At 45.0% G+C, this 17,982-nt stretch overlaps 1 protein-coding gene across 3 annotated transcripts in view; it reads right to left on the minus strand.

Moving 5' to 3' along the window:
* Positions 1–1,169: 1,169 nt before the first annotated feature.
* NCBP3 (nuclear cap binding subunit 3) overlaps positions 1,170–17,982 on the minus strand; it is a 28,822-nt gene continuing 12,009 nt past the window's right edge. For 2 of the 3 annotated variants that reach the window (XM_027975119.2, XM_042255533.2), the window contains exons 5-13: positions 15,997–16,125; positions 15,706–15,782; positions 14,860–14,968; positions 12,186–12,285; positions 11,753–11,856; positions 9,645–9,933; positions 8,029–8,183; positions 6,546–6,707; positions 1,170–5,717 (exon numbers count right to left, since the gene is read on the minus strand). In XM_027975119.2, coding sequence (XP_027830920.1) covers positions 5,482–5,717; positions 6,546–6,707; positions 8,029–8,183; positions 9,645–9,933; positions 11,753–11,856; positions 12,186–12,285; positions 14,860–14,968; positions 15,706–15,782; positions 15,997–16,125 — 1,361 coding nt within the window. In that variant the 3' untranslated portion in view covers positions 1,170–5,481. Of the gene's footprint in view, positions 5,718–6,541; positions 6,708–8,028; positions 8,184–9,644; positions 9,934–11,752; positions 11,857–12,185; positions 12,286–14,859; positions 14,969–15,705; positions 15,783–15,996; positions 16,126–17,982 lie in introns of all 3 variants that reach the window. The other variant, XM_060394813.1, reaches the window with a different exon arrangement.

Raw genomic sequence — 17,982 nt, forward strand, 5'->3', positions numbered from 1 at the left:
TCTTGCTCTGACTAACCAACACTGGTTGGGGGCGGAGGTGACAGACAGTCTGAGGTAACACAGAACGTCAACTGCTGAAGGCTCTGTCCTCCAGGAAGGGCCTCTAGAATTGCTCTAACAAAACCAGCTAAGAACCCCGGGGCTGAGTGCTTACCGTGGTGTGTTGAAGACCACCCACACCCTAGTTGTGTCTGTAGCAGAGCAAAAAAGCCCACTGCAATGCCTCACAACTATCTGAAACAAGGTTTTGAGTGAGCATTTCCCTAACTGCTCCCAAGAACATCAAAGCTCTGTGAAACATTCAAAGAATTTCATTTTTTTAAAAAAAGCTACAGTATTTAAGATTTATTCTATAAACGTATAAGAAAAGTTCTACATTACTGCTTGTCAGATTACACAATAGTTTGCTCTGAAGCCAGTATGCTGTTCTCAAGATCAAAGACATTCTGTCCTTTCAGTTCTTGAAAAGAAAAGAAGTGGGTTGACTTCTAATTTACTTCTTGTTATGTTAAAGCAAAGGCTTATACATCAACTAATTTGGGCAGCAATTAATTAATCTGTGAAGCTGTCATTTTCTGTTAACCTTCATCTAAACTGCGTGTTAGCATTGCACTGTAACTCTTCAAACCGCCCAGCCTGACAGCAGGAAGGCTACTCTAGGCTAAAGGGCCGTAGACAGAGATGAGTTCTGTTTCACTGTGTCCTGTTTGGGCTGCTATCACTTCCTTACCCCTTGGATCGGATGCTGAGAAGTGGCCTGTCTCTTTGAGGCCTCTCTTCCACCTGCCCACTTCCCTTCCTGCTGTCCTTGGTACAGATGAATGCTTTCTAAAAAATATTCTTGACTAGCTACCTGACTCTTCAGCAAATTCTTTATAAAGCCAGGGAAGCTTCAGCTCATAGACAGCCAGATCATTAAGATTTGAATTTCATGGAGACCTCCTTAATGAGATTCTTACAAGAGTGCAATTTATGCACTTGTGGATAACCTCCCTCTTTTTTGAATCCAGTGGTCTGGATTTGGGCGAGCTCCAGGAGATGGTGAGGGACAGGGAGGCCTGGCATGCTACAGCTCATGGACTCACAAAGAGTCGGACACGACTGGGCGATTGAGAAACAAGTCTTGGCTAGAAGCAGACCAGCCTGCAGACAAAAACACCAGAGCTTGGTTGGGTTTCCACAATTTATTCATTTTCCCAAACATTCTTTAGGCATCACTCTGGAATGACCTGGTAGGAGGAACAGAGATCAGAACACGAAGACGCCTCCTCATCAGAGGCTGCTAGCAGGGGACAAAACATCACGTGTTACATGTGCAAGGCAGAACCACGAGGCCTGGCCTGTAAGACAGTGCCCGGCCTTCAGAGAACGGAGCTGTCCCTTGTAACGCTGGCGATTTACACAGTCGGCCTTGTGTAGGGGGGACCTGCCAGGTGCCAGGCATGGTACCTGGATGGGGGACCCCCATGAACTAGCTGGATGCGGCCCTGCTCTCATGGAGCTCACAGTCTAGCAAACAGACAAACAGGAAGAGGAAACTGTGATGCAGTGTACTGGTGTGCTGGGGCTGGGGGGTACGGAAATCTGGTATATTCCATTACATATTTCACTTAAGCAAACACAATGGTATTTGTCTGAAAAAGTTAGGGAGGAAAAAAAAAAAGATAGGGAAAGCAATTTTACGTTATTTGGGTCACAGAGGATGAGATGGTTGGACAGCATCACCAATTCAACGGACATGAACTTCGGCAAACTCCAGGAGACAGTGAGGGACAAGGAGACCTACTGTGCTGCAGTCCATGGGGTCTCAGAGTCAGACACGACTTGGCGACTGCACACCACCTGTCCCTCCATCCCGAGCAGCCAGGCAGGAGGCCCTGAGGCGAGCCCAAGCCCCTGCTACTCCTGTGGCCTGTCTCGGGTCCCTGGGGCCTCTTCAAGAGTGAGCGGCTCGCCTGAGTGTGAGTCGAACACCTGCTGTTTGCACAACACAGCCCGAATTGCAGGTCCATCACTTCTCCTGGGGCTCACCCAAAGAAATCAGTGACCTGCTCCCACATGGGCAGGCAGCAGCGGCACTGGGCCTCGTGATAAGGGTCTTCAGCAAGGTACCTTCCACAGGGTTTTGGAGAGGAATTTTTATCATGCTCCGTTTTTATCCCAGGCGTGACTTTATACCCTGACCCTGGAACTTAACGAGACTCCTTTGTGGCAATGTCATGGGACACGTAACCCAGTTCTGGAAGTTACAGGTAGCTTCCCGGAGAAGTCTCTACGTCCTTGAGGATGAGGGAGAGGAGAAGCAAAGTCGTGATGCAAATTAGATCCCAGCTGCAGTGTTCAGAAAGGAGAAAGGCAGGGAGAGGAAGCAGGAAAGAGGCTGCCGCAGGGGTGGAGTGGGAGAAGACAGTGGCTGAACTGAGGGGAGGCACTCACGGGATCAGACTGGAGATGCCAGGGGAGGAGAGGTCCCATCCAGCGGTGGGCTCCACAAGCTGTCCTGGGTAGCTGGTACGTCTCCCAAGACGGAGAATGGAAGAGGAATGAGGTATCTGCCATTATCATCAAGCAGCAAAAATGTATCTAAAATCCCACACTGTGTCAAGACTAAAATGAATAGAGAGAAGTTTGTAGCCCTGCCGCCCTCATAGGGGAGGAACACCCTGAGCTGCTGGCCAGGGACAGCCCCGACTGCCCATCCTCGCTCCCCAGCTCTCAAGGAAAGGCCTGGCATCCAGAACATGTGTCAGAGGCCGCACCTCTGAGTGCTAGAGCGTGGGCTCGACAGTGAGAGGCTGAGGCCCATAACCTCGGGAAATACATCTTTAAAATGTAAGGCTCTTACAGCTTCCAGGGTAGCTCAGCTGGTAAAGAATCCACCTGCAGTGCAAGAGACCCCAGTTCAATTACTGGGTTGGGAAGCTCCCCTGGAGAAGGGATAGGCTACCCACTCCAGTATTCTTGGCTTCTCTGGTGGCCCAGATGGTGAAGAATCCTCCCACAATGAGACCTGGGTTCAATCCCTGGGTTGGGAAGATCCCCTAGAGGAGGGCCTGACAACCTACCTTCAGCATTTTTGCCTTAACAATCCCCACGGACAGAGGAGCCTGGTGGGTTATAGTCCATGGGGTCACAAAGAGTTGGACACGACTGAGCACAAAAGTAATTCTCCGGGCTCTGCATGTTTGTGAGAACTGCAAGGCTGCTGAAGTGGGCACTCTTGGTTAGGTCAGCCTCCACTAGACACCACCCGGCTTCCTGAAAGGCTGCCTTGATCTCTAGCAGACTAGTGAGGGCAGTAAGGCCCTGGGACAAATAGGCCTGAACTGCTGGTGGGAGGGGGTCTGGACTGGGAAACACAGGTGTAAGAAGGGGCATTTTCTGAACAAACATTGCAGAGAGCACGTCAGAGGTGCCCCAGGGACACCTCACTAGAGGACCCACGAGGTAGAACGTGATGGGGTTAAGTCCCATCCACAACCTCATGCACACCCTCGGTGGTCTCCTTGACCTTCCCCCGGCCTGCCACAGACGCTGGTGCTGGCCAGCCCGCAGCGGCCACCGCTCTGGGGACAGTGAACCACCACTGAGACACACTTGTGAAGCCAGCAGCTCTGGAACCAGCCCGTTTGCTGGCTAGAGGGGAAACTGAGGCCTGGGCCCACGAAGCAGAGCCAGTAGTTGGCATCTCTGACCACAGCCCCTGCACTTCTTGTGTGACTAACCCCCCCAAAACCCTCCCTCCCTCTTCAAGAACCTGGCTCGCAGCTCCGTGCTTCAGAGGCTAAGAGCTGAGAAACCTCAGCGACCTTCGGTCTCAACTGGCAGAGAAACGAGAACCAGCTCTTTCCAGGAATCTTACCAGGAAGCTGAAACATCATGGTTATACGTCCTCATCTTTCTACAGGGAGGGAAAACAGCAGGTTAACCAACAAAATACAGACAGCACCGTTTTTGCTGTAACTCTCGAGCCTCCTCGCCCTTTCCTTTCTTTACTAAACCACAGTATCCATTCCGCCTTCAATCACACCACAGTGGCATCAACCACTAGCGTGACTCACTGGCTCAGCAGCGAGCAAAGACTCTGGAGCCCCGAGCCACACTGGGTGCTGAACATTCTAGGCAGGTGAGGGCTTGTGACACCACACAAGGAGCAAGGGCTTTATTCTCTCTAACTCCTAAGCTCTACTGAACTGAAGTTAAAACACTATTTTCAAGCCTGCAGAGGAATACAAACACTAAATACTTCAAAATAAAAATCAAGACAGGAAGACCAAAGAATCTAAGGCCTTTTCATGGTTAAAATAATCTGAAAGGAGACTAGAAATAAACACACTAAAATTTCTGTAACTATTATCTTATTTGCCAGTTTTGAAGATGTCCTCAGGTGCCAGAACTTGGGAGACAGAAAGAATAAACAGCAGTGCATCACTTCTAAAGTGATCACAGACAACAGGTTCCCATCTCAGGGGATAGGTTTTTCTGCTTTCGGTGGCCAAAAAGCAATTTAAACTCTATGTATAACAGACAGACTCTACAATTAGGATCCTTTAAAAATAATGAGACGCCTCTCTTTGCCGTCTTCCAAAGTATATAATATATATTTAACAGCACATAAGAAGACACCACTTGAGCTTCCCTGGAGGCCAACAGGAAGTATTTTCACATATAAAAATTAAAAATTTAAACTTTCAAATCATCAGTATTTTTTAAACATAATACAGACTTACAAATTGTTCAACATTAACCCATGACCCCACCCCTAGCACGAAAATCCACCCCAAATCCAGAAGTCACAGTTTTTTGTTCCTAAAAACCCCACAGCACTGAACTTGATCTTCACGTCAAGCTGATTGCTAACGAGGCTCCTGACAGAGATCCCCGGGGAGGAACGGAGGGCGGTTGGCGCTGCAGCTCTGATCTACCAGGGCGGCATGGCTGCACCTCTGAGGTCAGGTCCATGTGAGTCAGCCCCCACACTAGGATCCTGGAAGGGTGAGCTGGCAGCTTCCCTAGTCTTTTCCTCTCGAAGGCTGTCCGATAAGCACCTGGGAATTGACTTTTCTTGGAAAAAGGGTGCTGGTAAAGCTGTCAGGGCCAAGGCAATAGTGAGAAGTTCAGTTCTCTGCTCTTTGGATGAACTGTGTAAAACTTTTCTCTTAAAAGACACAATGTTAAAAATATTAAGAAAAAAATGTCTACAAAATCTGGAGGGCTGCCTTTTCCTCGATGGGTAAAGCTTGTGGGGTGGTGGGAAAAGAATCAAGGGCCCAGAATTGTAACTCTGCAGCAAAAAGATTAGATGGATGCCCTTCAAAACAGGTCACGTTTCCTAAGATGTCTTGCTGAAGTAGCAAGAGCTGAGGGTGACTGCATGAGCAAGAGGGGAGGGGCGCCAACTCCCAAGGGGGGGTCCTACTGTGCGCCCCGCCCTACGCAAGACTGTCAGGTTTCAGGGCGGCCGCCTCGGCCCCCAGGGCATCAGGACTCAGCGTCTGAGCCAGAGCTGCTTTCCCGACTGACTTCGATCTGGAGAGATGGCAAGTTATCTAAGCGGCTCTTCTTTTGGCGAGACTGTTCTTTCTCCTTAATCAGCGCCCCCCATGCCCTCTGCAGCTCCGAGTCGTCTTCCTCTGTGCCCGGCGCCCTGTGATCCCCTTTCTTCGGGTTCTTTTCTTTGGTCTTGGGTGCAGATCCTAAGCGAGTCCATAAGCTACCTGTGTGGGTGAGAAGGCATTTCAGCTCTGGCAGTCGATGCTGAGCAAGAGGGGCACTGCAATGCCTCACGTGCAGGGAACACTGGGGGTGGGGGGTTCTGGGGCACTTGCAACCAGGGAGCAACCCTGGGCACGTCCTCCCAGTTCCCTGCCGGCAGACAGGGAACTGGACCTGCTGGGAGATTCTCCCAGCTCGGGGACATGCCCCCCCAAAACCCCCACACCAGACACATCAGAATGAGCTGGGAGGCTGCCTGTGCTCCCTCTGCCCCTGTCTGCTGAGACAACCGCCTGTGCACAACTTCCTTCCATCAGGAGTGGGCCATTCCCAGGCCATCCCCACCTACAGCATGCTGCAAATTCATGGACCTGCTACCCTGTCAACTTTTGAGATTCTGCCCACTCTCTGTTCACTTTCTAAAGTGTTAGTATTTGACAATAGACAAATACATAGACTTCCATAGGATAGCCACACAATCAGTTAGAAGTTTTATTTATAAAGGCTATAATTTATATGGAAAAATGATCATGATAAAATGCCATATGAAAAAAGTATGAGATGTATACGGGCACAGGTTGGAACAGCAGGGAACTGAAAAGTACTTGTGTTAGATACCAAGACTCAGGGGTGAGTCTTGTTTCCTGCTTTCCTCGTTTTCCACACTGTTACCATTATTATTACGATGATGATCATAATGGAAGAGGGAAAAATAATGTATTTTTCTCCTGTGCCGCTTCTGTCCTTGTATTAACCAACTATTTCCACGCTGCACCCATGGTCTCTACTCTTACCCAGTTCCCTCCCCATCAGTTCCCGCTGTTACCAACCTGACTTCTTCTCTCGAGTATCAGAGTAGAGGCCTTTAACATCCTGCCTGGGAACACCCAGCCTACTATGTACATCAGAAAAGGGCTCTCTCCGAACAACTGGATTACTACTGAAAGTCTTTTCCGGAGAATATGGTCTTTTTCCCAATCGCTGGCGTATATCTAGAAAAAGAAAAAAGCACTGCTGTGACCATGTAACTATACTTTGTCATCTGTACTGCCAACCTGACATCTCCCCGAGTAAGGACATGGGGCCCAGCACTACCAAGCGTCTAAAAGCCTTCCCTCTATACAGCCTGGATTCTCCCAGGAAAATTCAAGTGAGAACGCACAGGGGCTCGCAGCAGGGGTGGGGGAAACCTTAGCTGACTGCTCCAGAAAGGAATTTTTGAGGCAGAATTGTCTTTTTTCTTCTTCTTTAAACAGTAGAATCAAGAGCAAATAATTAACAAACAGTGCAGCTAATGAGAAACACTGTAAGCTCCCTGAGGGCAGAAGGCCCATTCTTTGAACACAAAAGAAGATAGTCAATAAAGACTATTACATTGAACAATAAAGGGAAGCAAAGGACCAAGGGAAGCGGTCCCAAATCAAATCTGCTTTTCTTCCAACTCCTCCAGAATCTGCCAGTCCTCTGGAGCTCTTTCTCACAATAACAGCAACAACACAAATACTCACGAGCAAGTCCCTGTGCCGGGCCTTCTCCCACCTCGCTCTGCTCTCTGAGAACAGCGACCCCATCTTTCAGCCCCCCAGGCCTGAGCCCCATGGCTTCTTTCCCTTTCCTCCCAGTGCTGAGTCTTCCTCCTTTACAAGGCTGGACATTTTCATCAGAAGATCAGGTTGCTTCCCACCGCAAAGAACTCAGTTTGCTGACTGAGATCCTGGTTCCTCTCCGAGGCCTCGCTCCACTGCCCCCTGCTCTGAGACGCCTCCCACAGTAGGCTGTTCCCCAAAAGACCCACTCCCCTCTTTGCTCCCTCAGCCCACTGCTCATAGTGCCTACCGGACCACTCACTCTCTTCAGCTCCAGGCAGATCACCTGAGCATGTGCCCTCATGCTGCTCCATCGGAGTCTATGATGAGCTGGCATCCCCTGCGAAGACTCATGACACCCCCGGTGCCTAGCCTGGGCACACAGCAGGTACGGCCTGCTATGTACGTGTCTGCACATATAAACTCACCAGTTCAAATTCTTAACCATGTATACAATACTTCGACCTAATTTCTATTACCCTTATGTATACCAATGACATACAGAGTAAAATCACTGTTGGGAAAAAAATACCAAAAGCTAATATTGCAAAAATCTGATTAAATTTCATGCCCTCAAGTTCCAGTGCCTAACCCAAAATTTAGAAGTGATGAATCAGGACAATTTAACTGGTCCCCAGATGACAGTGTTTTATTCAAGAACCTCCCCTGTCCGCTTTGCTTTCTGGGACTCAGGATAGAGCCCAGAAACACAACTGAACAACAATACCTGTTTTAGTACTGCTGCCAGCTGGCCGTGGACGTGTGTGCTGACGTTTTTCATCTAACAAATGTCTGACATCTGCAAATTTCTCAGCTGGCAATTTGTTACCAATTCGGTTTTTTATATTGCTTGTGGATAAAGTATCTGCCCTCATGGAGTTCCTTAAAAAAGAGAGGCGGGGGTAGAGTAAAGCAACTTGAACTGTGGGACAACACTCACACAACAATCTCACACACTGTGGGAAAAAACAATTGAAGAAACCCAATCTAATATGGCCAACATTCACTTAATAACACCATACACCATAGTTACTTGCTCACAAAAGTCACGACCGGCTTGCCAAAGAGGCCAGTTGGGGTGAGCAGCTCCCCGAGTTTTCCGGGGTGGTTTCCACACGCAGTATCTGGGAGCAATCACAGAGCACATAACCGTGCCTGCCCTTCTCCTAGGACACAGGCCTAAGTAGAGGCCTGCAAAGGATTGATTGGCCTCTGCTTCTAAGGCCTGTGAACTGGTTGTAGTCAAGATATAAGATAGCCTACAACCCCTTTCTTTAAAGGGAAGACCTCTCCCACTGTGTCAGGGCGAGGGCATTATTCTGGCAGCATCTGCCATTGGAAAGTTCTCTAAAAACTAAGGATGTGAGCAAAGCCATACAAATCAACCGGCTTTAAGATTCTTCTTCCCTTTTCGCAAACACACCATCAGGAATTCTTAAGAGAGCACCCCAGCCTCCAGCCCTCTGAGACATGCCTATGCTGTCTTCAGGAATCTGCTCAGCCCCACTAGTTATCAAAGAATGCATATTGAAACAGCTGTACTTCTTTGTCCATGAACAGCAAAAATCACAATGATAATACCTAAGGTTGGTGACTATCTAGGTAACAGGTGGTAATGTGAGCGGGTAAAATCTTTTAGGAAGGAAACTTAGCCACACCACATTTTAGGGCATGTGCACAGTTTTGCACAATAACTGGAATGTATCTAGCTAGTCCAACAGTAAGAAAACAGAAATCTAGGGAATTCTCTGGTGGTCCAGTGGTTAAGACTCTATGCTTTCACTGCTGAGGGCCCAAGCTCAATCCCTGGTCAGGGAACTAGGATCCTTCAAGCTGCAGGGTGTGGACAAAAAAAGAAAAGAAATCTACATGTCCAACAGGAAGGGATTGGTTCAACAAATGATAACACCTGGAAACAAGGGACTACTACATACAGTTGAAAAAAGAGCAAATGTCTACACTATATTAAATGGAAAAAGCGTATTTCAAAACAATATAAACAGTGTAACTTAATTTTTGTACAAATGCATCTATAATTTCCCCATATGTTATATATACACATAAAGCTGACAATAAAGTTATTCACCCAACTGCAAACAGTCACTCTCTTAGGGGAGGATGAGATTACAGGTGACTTCACCTTCTGTATCATTCATAATTTTTATAACAAGAATCACTTCTTGTTCATTAAGAGGAAAAGCCAGATGCTTTTACTCAAATTCTATAAAGGGTTGAAATTAGAACCGATAAAAGTGATTATAAAATTAAGAGGTACTAAGAAGAAGTTAGCAATTGGATTTCAATCAAATTAAAAGCTAGCAGGGATAAAAAGAATAGTTTTACCTGATATTTTTCAGCTGAGATTCCACCTCATCAGCATACATGGTCATTTTCATGCTTTTCTTTGGTGAAGGAGTGGAGATCATCTTCAGCTCTAGGTCATAGTCCATTTCGTCGGAGTCTGAGCTGCTGGCACTGGACCGCCTGGACGTGCTCCGCTCCCGGGCCTGCTTGAGGGCCGGGAGCTCCTCGTGGTACTCCACCACCACTCTGTCGTCGGCATCCATGTCCTGCTCCTCCTCCTCCTCTTCTTCTTCCTCTTCAATAGGTTCCTCAGGAACATTCACCAGTCCTAAGGAATTTAACCAAAAATCATTATTAGTATAAGCCCGAACACTAACACCTGATTTTCTGTTCTACATCAGTGACCTTTTTAGAAGCTGAGAGTCCCATCCCAAGAGTTTACTGGAGCACTGGCTCTAACAGTGCTGACCTGGTGACCATTCTGACCCCTACAACACATGAACATCTAGGCAAAGCACGGCCTAGCAGCCTGAGGCAAGTTTATAAAGTTTTCTAAAACACAGACCCTCATCACTATTCACCAATTCTAGATTTAGGAATCTGCCAATTTTATTTGTTCCACAACCAACACCCATGGCACTTTTGCGGTCATTTGTGGACATGCACAGGAGCAGCAAAAAACTGAGACACCAGCCATGCAAGTTCCCAGGTGCAGGGACACGAGGCCTGTCCTGCCTCTCTGCTGCAGCTCTCGAACACTGCACACGAGTGTGCTTCCTGCAGTCCACGAGCGCCACTTTTTAACACCTTCGTGATTTTATTGATGATTTCCGTTACAAACAGCCTCCGAGCATAACATCAAGGCTGTCTAGTGTCCTAAACACAAGACGGCTGTGATATGCCTTATGGAGAAGACACATGTGTGAGACAAGCTCTGTTTGGGTGTGAGTTCCAGGGCTGCTGCCCTTGAGTTCAACGTTAATGAATCAACATGTATTAAATAAGGTGTCCTTAATCCGAAACATACATCAAATTAAGGTTCTATATTCATCAGTTGACAAAAAGTGTCATTAAGAGTCTCTGAATGGTTTTCAATGATCACGGTGACTTTACAGAACATAACCGCCGTAAATAATGAAACATACCTTTAAAGGTCATGGAAAAATGCTTATAAATGGAAGAAGCACAATATAAAATATATGTCCACAACAGTTATATTTATTGTGAAAAGAGACAAATAAGAAAAATGTAAAATGAAATCAGTTATTATCTTTTTGCTTTTTAATTTGACATGAATACTAAGATTATATGATAAAAATATCTTTAACTGAAACTTGAAAAGCTTAACTGTCTAACAGAAAAGTATGCGCATTAAGATGTAGATTTTAAAATATCCAAGTTTGGACATTCACATTAAATTAAAATGTATAGATTTCACCTCTCCCTGTCTCTACTACAAAGATAAAAGTATATGCCTGTTATTCTGTGTTTGTATGCTGACTTGGCTGGTTCTACAAAGCGTGTAGATTTTCACAGATCAGTTCCAACATAAAAACAAATCTCTATAAAACATAATGAAATGGTTCTTTAAGAATAAGCACCAAAAGAAAGGGGGGAAGAAAGGGAGATTTGAAGGGTGGGAAGGTGGGAGCCCCGGGGAGACAGAGGAACAGAAAAAGAAGAAAAGAAAAAAGACAGAGGGAAAAAACAAAATGAAACCCACGTTGTATCCCACTTCACCGCGGCATTCACGTGCACAAGCCAATAAGCAGAGAGTACCAGACACAGCAGCTTATTTTCATCATCAGACAAAAGGACAATAAAATCAACTCGTCTAACAAAATAATTAAAAATTTTTTTCATGCAGCTTGTTATTAATTAGGAAAATTAGATTCCTTAGAAAAAGTTTTAATTTTTCCTACATTTTGCCTTTATTGTTAGAATAGCTTTTATAAAACCATTTGACCTCTTTGTATGGGCAATTTCAAATTAACTGTGACTTGACTTACTTTCCTATATGTTGGCAGAGGGTGAGGGCAAGGAAGAGAGGATGATAAAGTTGGGAACCTTAAAGGACTGTATTAAGGATAAAAATGTCATTTCGGGAGCCAAATATGTGTCTACCCAAGAGCTGAGCAGGCAACTACCGGAATGTCGGTGTTTATAGGACGTCAGGCCAACGTCGTCCCCAATCAGGGCTCTCTTCTTAATAACATCCCGCTGAATGCGACGGGAATGGTATCTCCGCTTCCTGCAACATCGCCAAAATAAGCACAGAATCAAAAACCAAGAGGAAGGGCCTCAACGTCCACTAGTTAATGTCAATTACACCCTGACGCGACGTTAGATGCCGACACAGAGACATGTCGCATGAAACCGAAACTCAGCATTCTCACACCATTTACCACAGTTAAAAGCCTTGAGCTCTTTCTTCTTGTCTGCCTTCACGTCCATCCACAAAGGGTGTTGACAGTCCACTGCAGAATACCCACTGAAGAATACCAACTAATGGAGATCCCTGAAGGATTATGAAAAGCTTAAGTACTATATAAACTGTTGTATTTAAGGTTTTGGACTCACCAAGAGTTACTGAGGATTCCTTTCATGCCTCCGTAATTTGGATTCCCATATTTCATGTAATACTGACTTCTTCTTGCTGCTCCAAGTTCCTTTTTGTCATCTAAAAATTAATTACAGCAGTTACCAAGGACTCCCTATGAGTGTGAAGGCAATGTTAAATGGGTTTGAACAAACAAAAAGAATGTTTTTCATAGCTGGGATCAGATCAGCACACTCTGCCTACAGAAGAGAAAGATGCACTATGATCACTCTGAGTCCTCCTAAAGCAGTGCAGTGTCGAGAGGGTGGGGCAAAACTCAAGAGACAAATGAGGTTAAGCTGCTGTCAGGGAGCTGACTTCAAAGAGAAAATACCAGAACAGTAACAACAACAACAACAACACGATTCCCAAGCAGCATAAGAGAGAGTAGGTTATCACCAGTGTTCAGGAATCAAAAAGGCTTTTAGAAGAGGTGGCATTTTCATTGCCCCCCGAAAGACGATATTCATTTCTGAATGACAACATGCCAATAACACAGAATCAGGGTCCAAGAAACAGGTTATAAATGGGTTCATGTATTTGGTAAACCATGCACTCAAATAAGCAAAAGGAGAAAAGATCCCATTTATCAAGGTAAAATGCCAGTTAACAGGAAGGAAACGTGGTCAGTGAACACGTATATTTTCACAATATAAAGGCCTCTGACAACTCCCTGGGCACTCACTAACTACAAAAGATGAATACCGATGTGAATGTGCCCAGCGCTACAGGTAAACCTCGTGGCGTAAGTCAGAATGTGCGCCCCACAAAAAACACGCCCACCAGCTCCTTGGAGCAATGGCTGGTTCCAGATCTGGGGCTAGGAAAGTACAAGCTGAGACTGGCAAACCAAGATGGCTCCTTGTGCCATAACAGCAAGAAGGTACTCAAAGAATCGGGCAGGCGTGTCAAAGAACAGTGTGAAGAGGCTCTACTGATTAAATCCAAAATAACCTGTGAATCAAAACAATGACAGAAGAGGTGATAGCCCATTGAAGAAAACTCCACAAATCTGAACTAATATAAACAAGTAAATGCATTAAAAAAAAAAACCAGGTAAATACATCAATAAATGGGTAAAAAGGGAAAGCTCTTCCTTACAGTTAAGTGCCAACTGGTAAATGAGAGTTAAAAAGTCATCAATGGATCTAAAGTATGGCAATCTGATGAGGAACAGGCTATTTACATAGCCTCAAAGCATCTCTCCACAAAACTGCAAATTATAAATGGAAAAAGAGTAACTTTACAGTGAGAAACCTCGCGGCTGTTACCTTAACCAGGAGATAATGGTTAACATCCCCAGGAAGGGGACAAATAAATACAATGTGCCTCCTGGTGCGTGATGTCACACACTGAAAATGACACCACTTCCGTGGTATGAAACGCACAACTCGAATTTAATTAGAAGGAGACATCAAACAAACCAAAACTAAGGGGCAGCTTACAAAATAATGAGCCTGTTCTCTTTAAAAATGTCTCAGTCAAGCAAAGCTAAGCGGAGGAGCAGCTCCACGTTCAGGGACACTGAGGGGACACGGTAGACTGAAACGCCCAGTCCAGGAGAGGGTCCTAGTGTAGCAGGGAAGGAGTACAAAGAATAACCCAATTTGACAATCATCATCGTCGCTATCTTCATCATCATCAAAGACTGCCAACATACTGCACTCAGTGTGTGCCAGGCAGTTTTAATATACACAGCGGGGGTACTGGTAAAATCTGAACACAGACTATGAATCGGGTAATAGAATGGCACTACTGTTAAATTTCCTGATTTTGATGACTATGTGTAAAACAAAGTCCTTGTTCTTCAAAAATACTTACTAAAGTATTCAGGGGTGAAGGGTTGTCATTTCCAATTAACTCTCAATTGACTCAAAACCACTCCCCTCACATTACTAATGCATATCAAAATCACTATGCATAAAAGGCCTTATGAATTATTAATAGGCTTTTAATTTAATTCTTCTGAGAATTAGAGCTGAAAGGTACTATCAGCAATGTCTAGGAAGACACTGCCACGATACATGAAATTTTTAAAAATTTTTATAGTTCAGATGATAAATTGGCCAAAAAGCATATGGGGCAAACCAGCTTTAATAGAAAATAACTTTAGCCAGATATCACAAAAGTATACAAATAGCTATTATCCACTTTCAGTGTCTGAAATTCCAACTCAGGCAGCAAGTCATCGATTTTGTTAAGTGTAGAATGTTACAGTTTGAAGGATTTTTGAGATTACTTGGTCTAAGTTCCAATTCAAAAGAGAAGGCATCACTTAATAAAAATCACTTCATTAAAAATAAAAGTCAGGGGCTTCCCCGGTGGCTCAGTGGTAAAGAATCCGCCTGCCAACACAGAAGATATGGTTTAGATTCCTGATACAGGAAGATCCCACATGCCAAGGGAACAACTGAGCCCCTGCACAACTAACTGAGCCTGTGCTCTAGAGCCCCGAAGCCACGGCCACTGAGCCACACACCACAGCTACTGAAGCCTGGGCACCCCAGAGCTCACGCTTCGCAACATGAGAAGCCACCGCAACAAGGAGCCCCCGTGGCCAAAACTAGAGACAAGCCCGGGCAGCGAGGAAGACCCAGCACAACCAAAAATAAACAAAATTACTTTTTAAAGAAGTCAATACCAATTACCATTTACCTTTTGTAGCAAATCTCATGAATAACCTATTTCCTTTAGCAAGTTTGTTAGCTGGACGAAGGTCGTTTCTTAGCAGAGACTCTTCTTCTACCTGCGACAACGTGTCCAACTTAAGAAAAAAAAGAGCATTTTCGATATAAAAATTAAAGCCTTTTCTCATGTTCATTCAGTAGCAAAGATACCATGGATTAAGAAAGCAATCTACTTATAATAAAACCCATAAGCATCACAGCGCCAGTTCCTCTGCAGAATGTCTAAGTCAGAGGTCTTCCCTGACCACCTTGTCTAAAAGAATCGTCTCCATCATTCTCTATCCGCTTACCCTTCTTTACTTTTCTTCACAGCACTCATCACTTCCTGACATTACATTACATATCTGCGTATCTGTGTATTGTCTGTCTTCCCCACTAGAATGTAGGCTCCAACAGGGCAAGGACTTTGTTTTGCTTGACGCTATATCCCCAGCACCTAGAATTTGGTATATAGTAGGCACTTAATAAATAATTTAAAAATGAATACACTTTAATATTTCCAACAATAGTACATATGCCATCAGGAGATACACCATTACTTGCTATTCCTTAATTTTACCGATTAGATAGCACTGCAAAGTCTTTCTCAATAAAACCATTTCCCTTCATACAGAAGTGTGAGTACTAAGATCTCAAGATGAATCATTACACCCACGAGAACGTAAAAGGCCAAGAGCCTGGGCCCCCCTCAGGAGGCGCAACGGTGCAAGTCAGCGGAAGAACACAATGTCCCATAAGCCTTTAAGGCTCAGGTATCAAGGCTGTGGGCAGCTGCTCACAGGAAAGCCCACAGACACCTGTGCCCTCTACTGACCTCTACATCACTTGCGTTCTCATCTTCCACTTCTCCTTCTTCAGCCTCCTCCTCATCAGAACTGTCTTCCTGCTTGTCTGAAATGGAACGTGAGGGACAAGATGAATCTTCACTCCATCTCACACACATTAAAAGTCTAACACTGTCTCCTCCTCTTTATTAACGATCCAAAGCATCATAGCTTGTTTCGGAAATAACTGGCAATGAGATACTACGTTAACACTGCACAGAAATTCAAACTGTAAAGAATAGGACCTTCAGCCCCAAAGTTCCTCCTCTGTCGTCAGTTACCTTTTTTACTTTTCTCGGATGACTTGTCCTCGTTGGCATCCTTGCTTCTTATCTTATCCAGGGCTGGCAGAGAACTCATATTGATAAGGGCTCTTGTGGCCGTCATTTCATCCAACCAAACCACATTACCTAAAATAAAATGTAAAACAACACGTCGCATCCAAGCGATTAAGTTTCTTGAGAGCAGAGACTACATTATATTCATTGCTACAGTATCATTCAGCTACGGACTGGCATCAATAAATGTACAGACCAACCAATGAAAGAAGCATAGAACCTAGCAGTAAAAACTTCTTTGGTAAGATTAGCCTAGAGAAGCATTCCAAACTGGGTCCCGCAAAATAACGGTCAAGTACTCCATGAAAATAAGTTCTATACATTAAAAATGCCTGGCATACAGTAAGTGTTATAAGTAAGTGCTAGTAGTTTCTGATGATGAAGATGATGACGAAAATGTCAAATAACTGTCCTTCATCCTTTATTCTTCTGCCCCTCACATGGAAGCCCTCTGCTCTTCCTTGTCATCCAGACATGCTAAATGATGTTTCCCTACTGTACAGCGTGGGTGATGAGGGCACCCGTGGCATATAAAGACTGGAGGAATGACAGCCACTTGGCTTGGCAGCAACCAATTTATTTTGCTCCTTTAAGAGAATTTAGCAAGAAAAAGGTCTTGAGAAGATCAACTTTAAAGCAGCATTTCTCAAACTTAAGTTACCCCTGTATCTCAGTTTGGGAAACGAAGGTCTAAAGATTCTCATTTTTTGTTAATAATATGCTACATTGCTGCTGCTGTTATTTAGTCACTAAGCTCTATCTGAATTTTTTATGACCCCATGGACTGTCACCTGCCAGGCTCCTCTGTCCATGGGATTTCCCAGGGGGGTGGGTTGCTATTTTCTTCCCCAGGGGATCTTCCTGACTCAAGGGATCAAACTTGGGTCCCTTGCACTGGCAGGTAGAGTCTTTACCACTGAGTCACCAGGGAAGCCCAATATGCTACATGATCTTGAGCAAGTAATTTCCCTCCTCTTTTCTGATGCACAACATGAGGGAGTGAGCTGGATGACACTAAGGGTCCCTCTAACATTGCTTAGATAGACAGTTATAATTAGTTAAATCAGGTGTTAGCAAATCCAGCCCATGACCCATTATTCATTCATTCATCCATCTTCCATCCATTTATCTACTTATATTTGTACTTTATTTATTCAGTTATAAGCAACATACAATAAACTACACACCTGCCACCTGTTTTTGCAAACAAAGTTTTACAGAAAACAGCCAGGCTCATTCAATTATATGGTCTATGGCTGTTCATGCTGCAATGGCAGAGCTGGGTAGATTCCAGAGACTAGATATGGTCTGCAAAGCTTCCAATGTCTTTCATCCAGTCTTTTATTTTTATTAAAAAAAAAAAAAAAAAAAAGAGAAGGTTTGCCAACCCCTGATCTGGATGGTCTAAGTTAAGCAAACAGACAAAAGGAGAAAAATCTTTTAACTCTGTCAGTCATGTTTCTTCTTTCGGTGATTTAACATCTGAAAAAAGCAGCCAGAAAAACTGGGAAAACCAGGTCAGCACGCTGGCAGAAAGCGAAGCCAGGCTAGAAGCGAGTCAGGACCAGAAGCCAGCAGAGTGGGTACCGAAGGTCAGGCTAGACTTGAAGTAGGGACACAAGTCAGAAATCACAGTTAGCTCACAAGCGGAACAGCCCCAGATTAGGACCAGCAGATGAAGCTCAAGAGAACAGAGGCCAGAGCAAGCAGAGGTGAGAGGCCTGGCACGGCGCCAGAGGGTTCTGGTCTAGTTCCAGGTCAGAGACAGCACTCTGAAAAGCTGCTGCAATGACAAGGCTGAAAGCCCTGAAAAGGCAGCCCCAAGTCTATGCGGCTGGACTCACGCCTTTGCTGGGAAACTATGGGTGTCAGGAGAGGTCTCAACTGTGTACCTGGATTCAGATGCCAGCAACCAACCTCCCAGAGGCC

The sequence above is a fragment of the Ovis aries genome, chromosome 11, assembly GCF_016772045.2.
Source record: "Ovis aries strain OAR_USU_Benz2616 breed Rambouillet chromosome 11, ARS-UI_Ramb_v3.0, whole genome shotgun sequence".
Classification (NCBI taxonomy): Eukaryota; Metazoa; Chordata; class Mammalia; order Artiodactyla; family Bovidae; genus Ovis; species Ovis aries.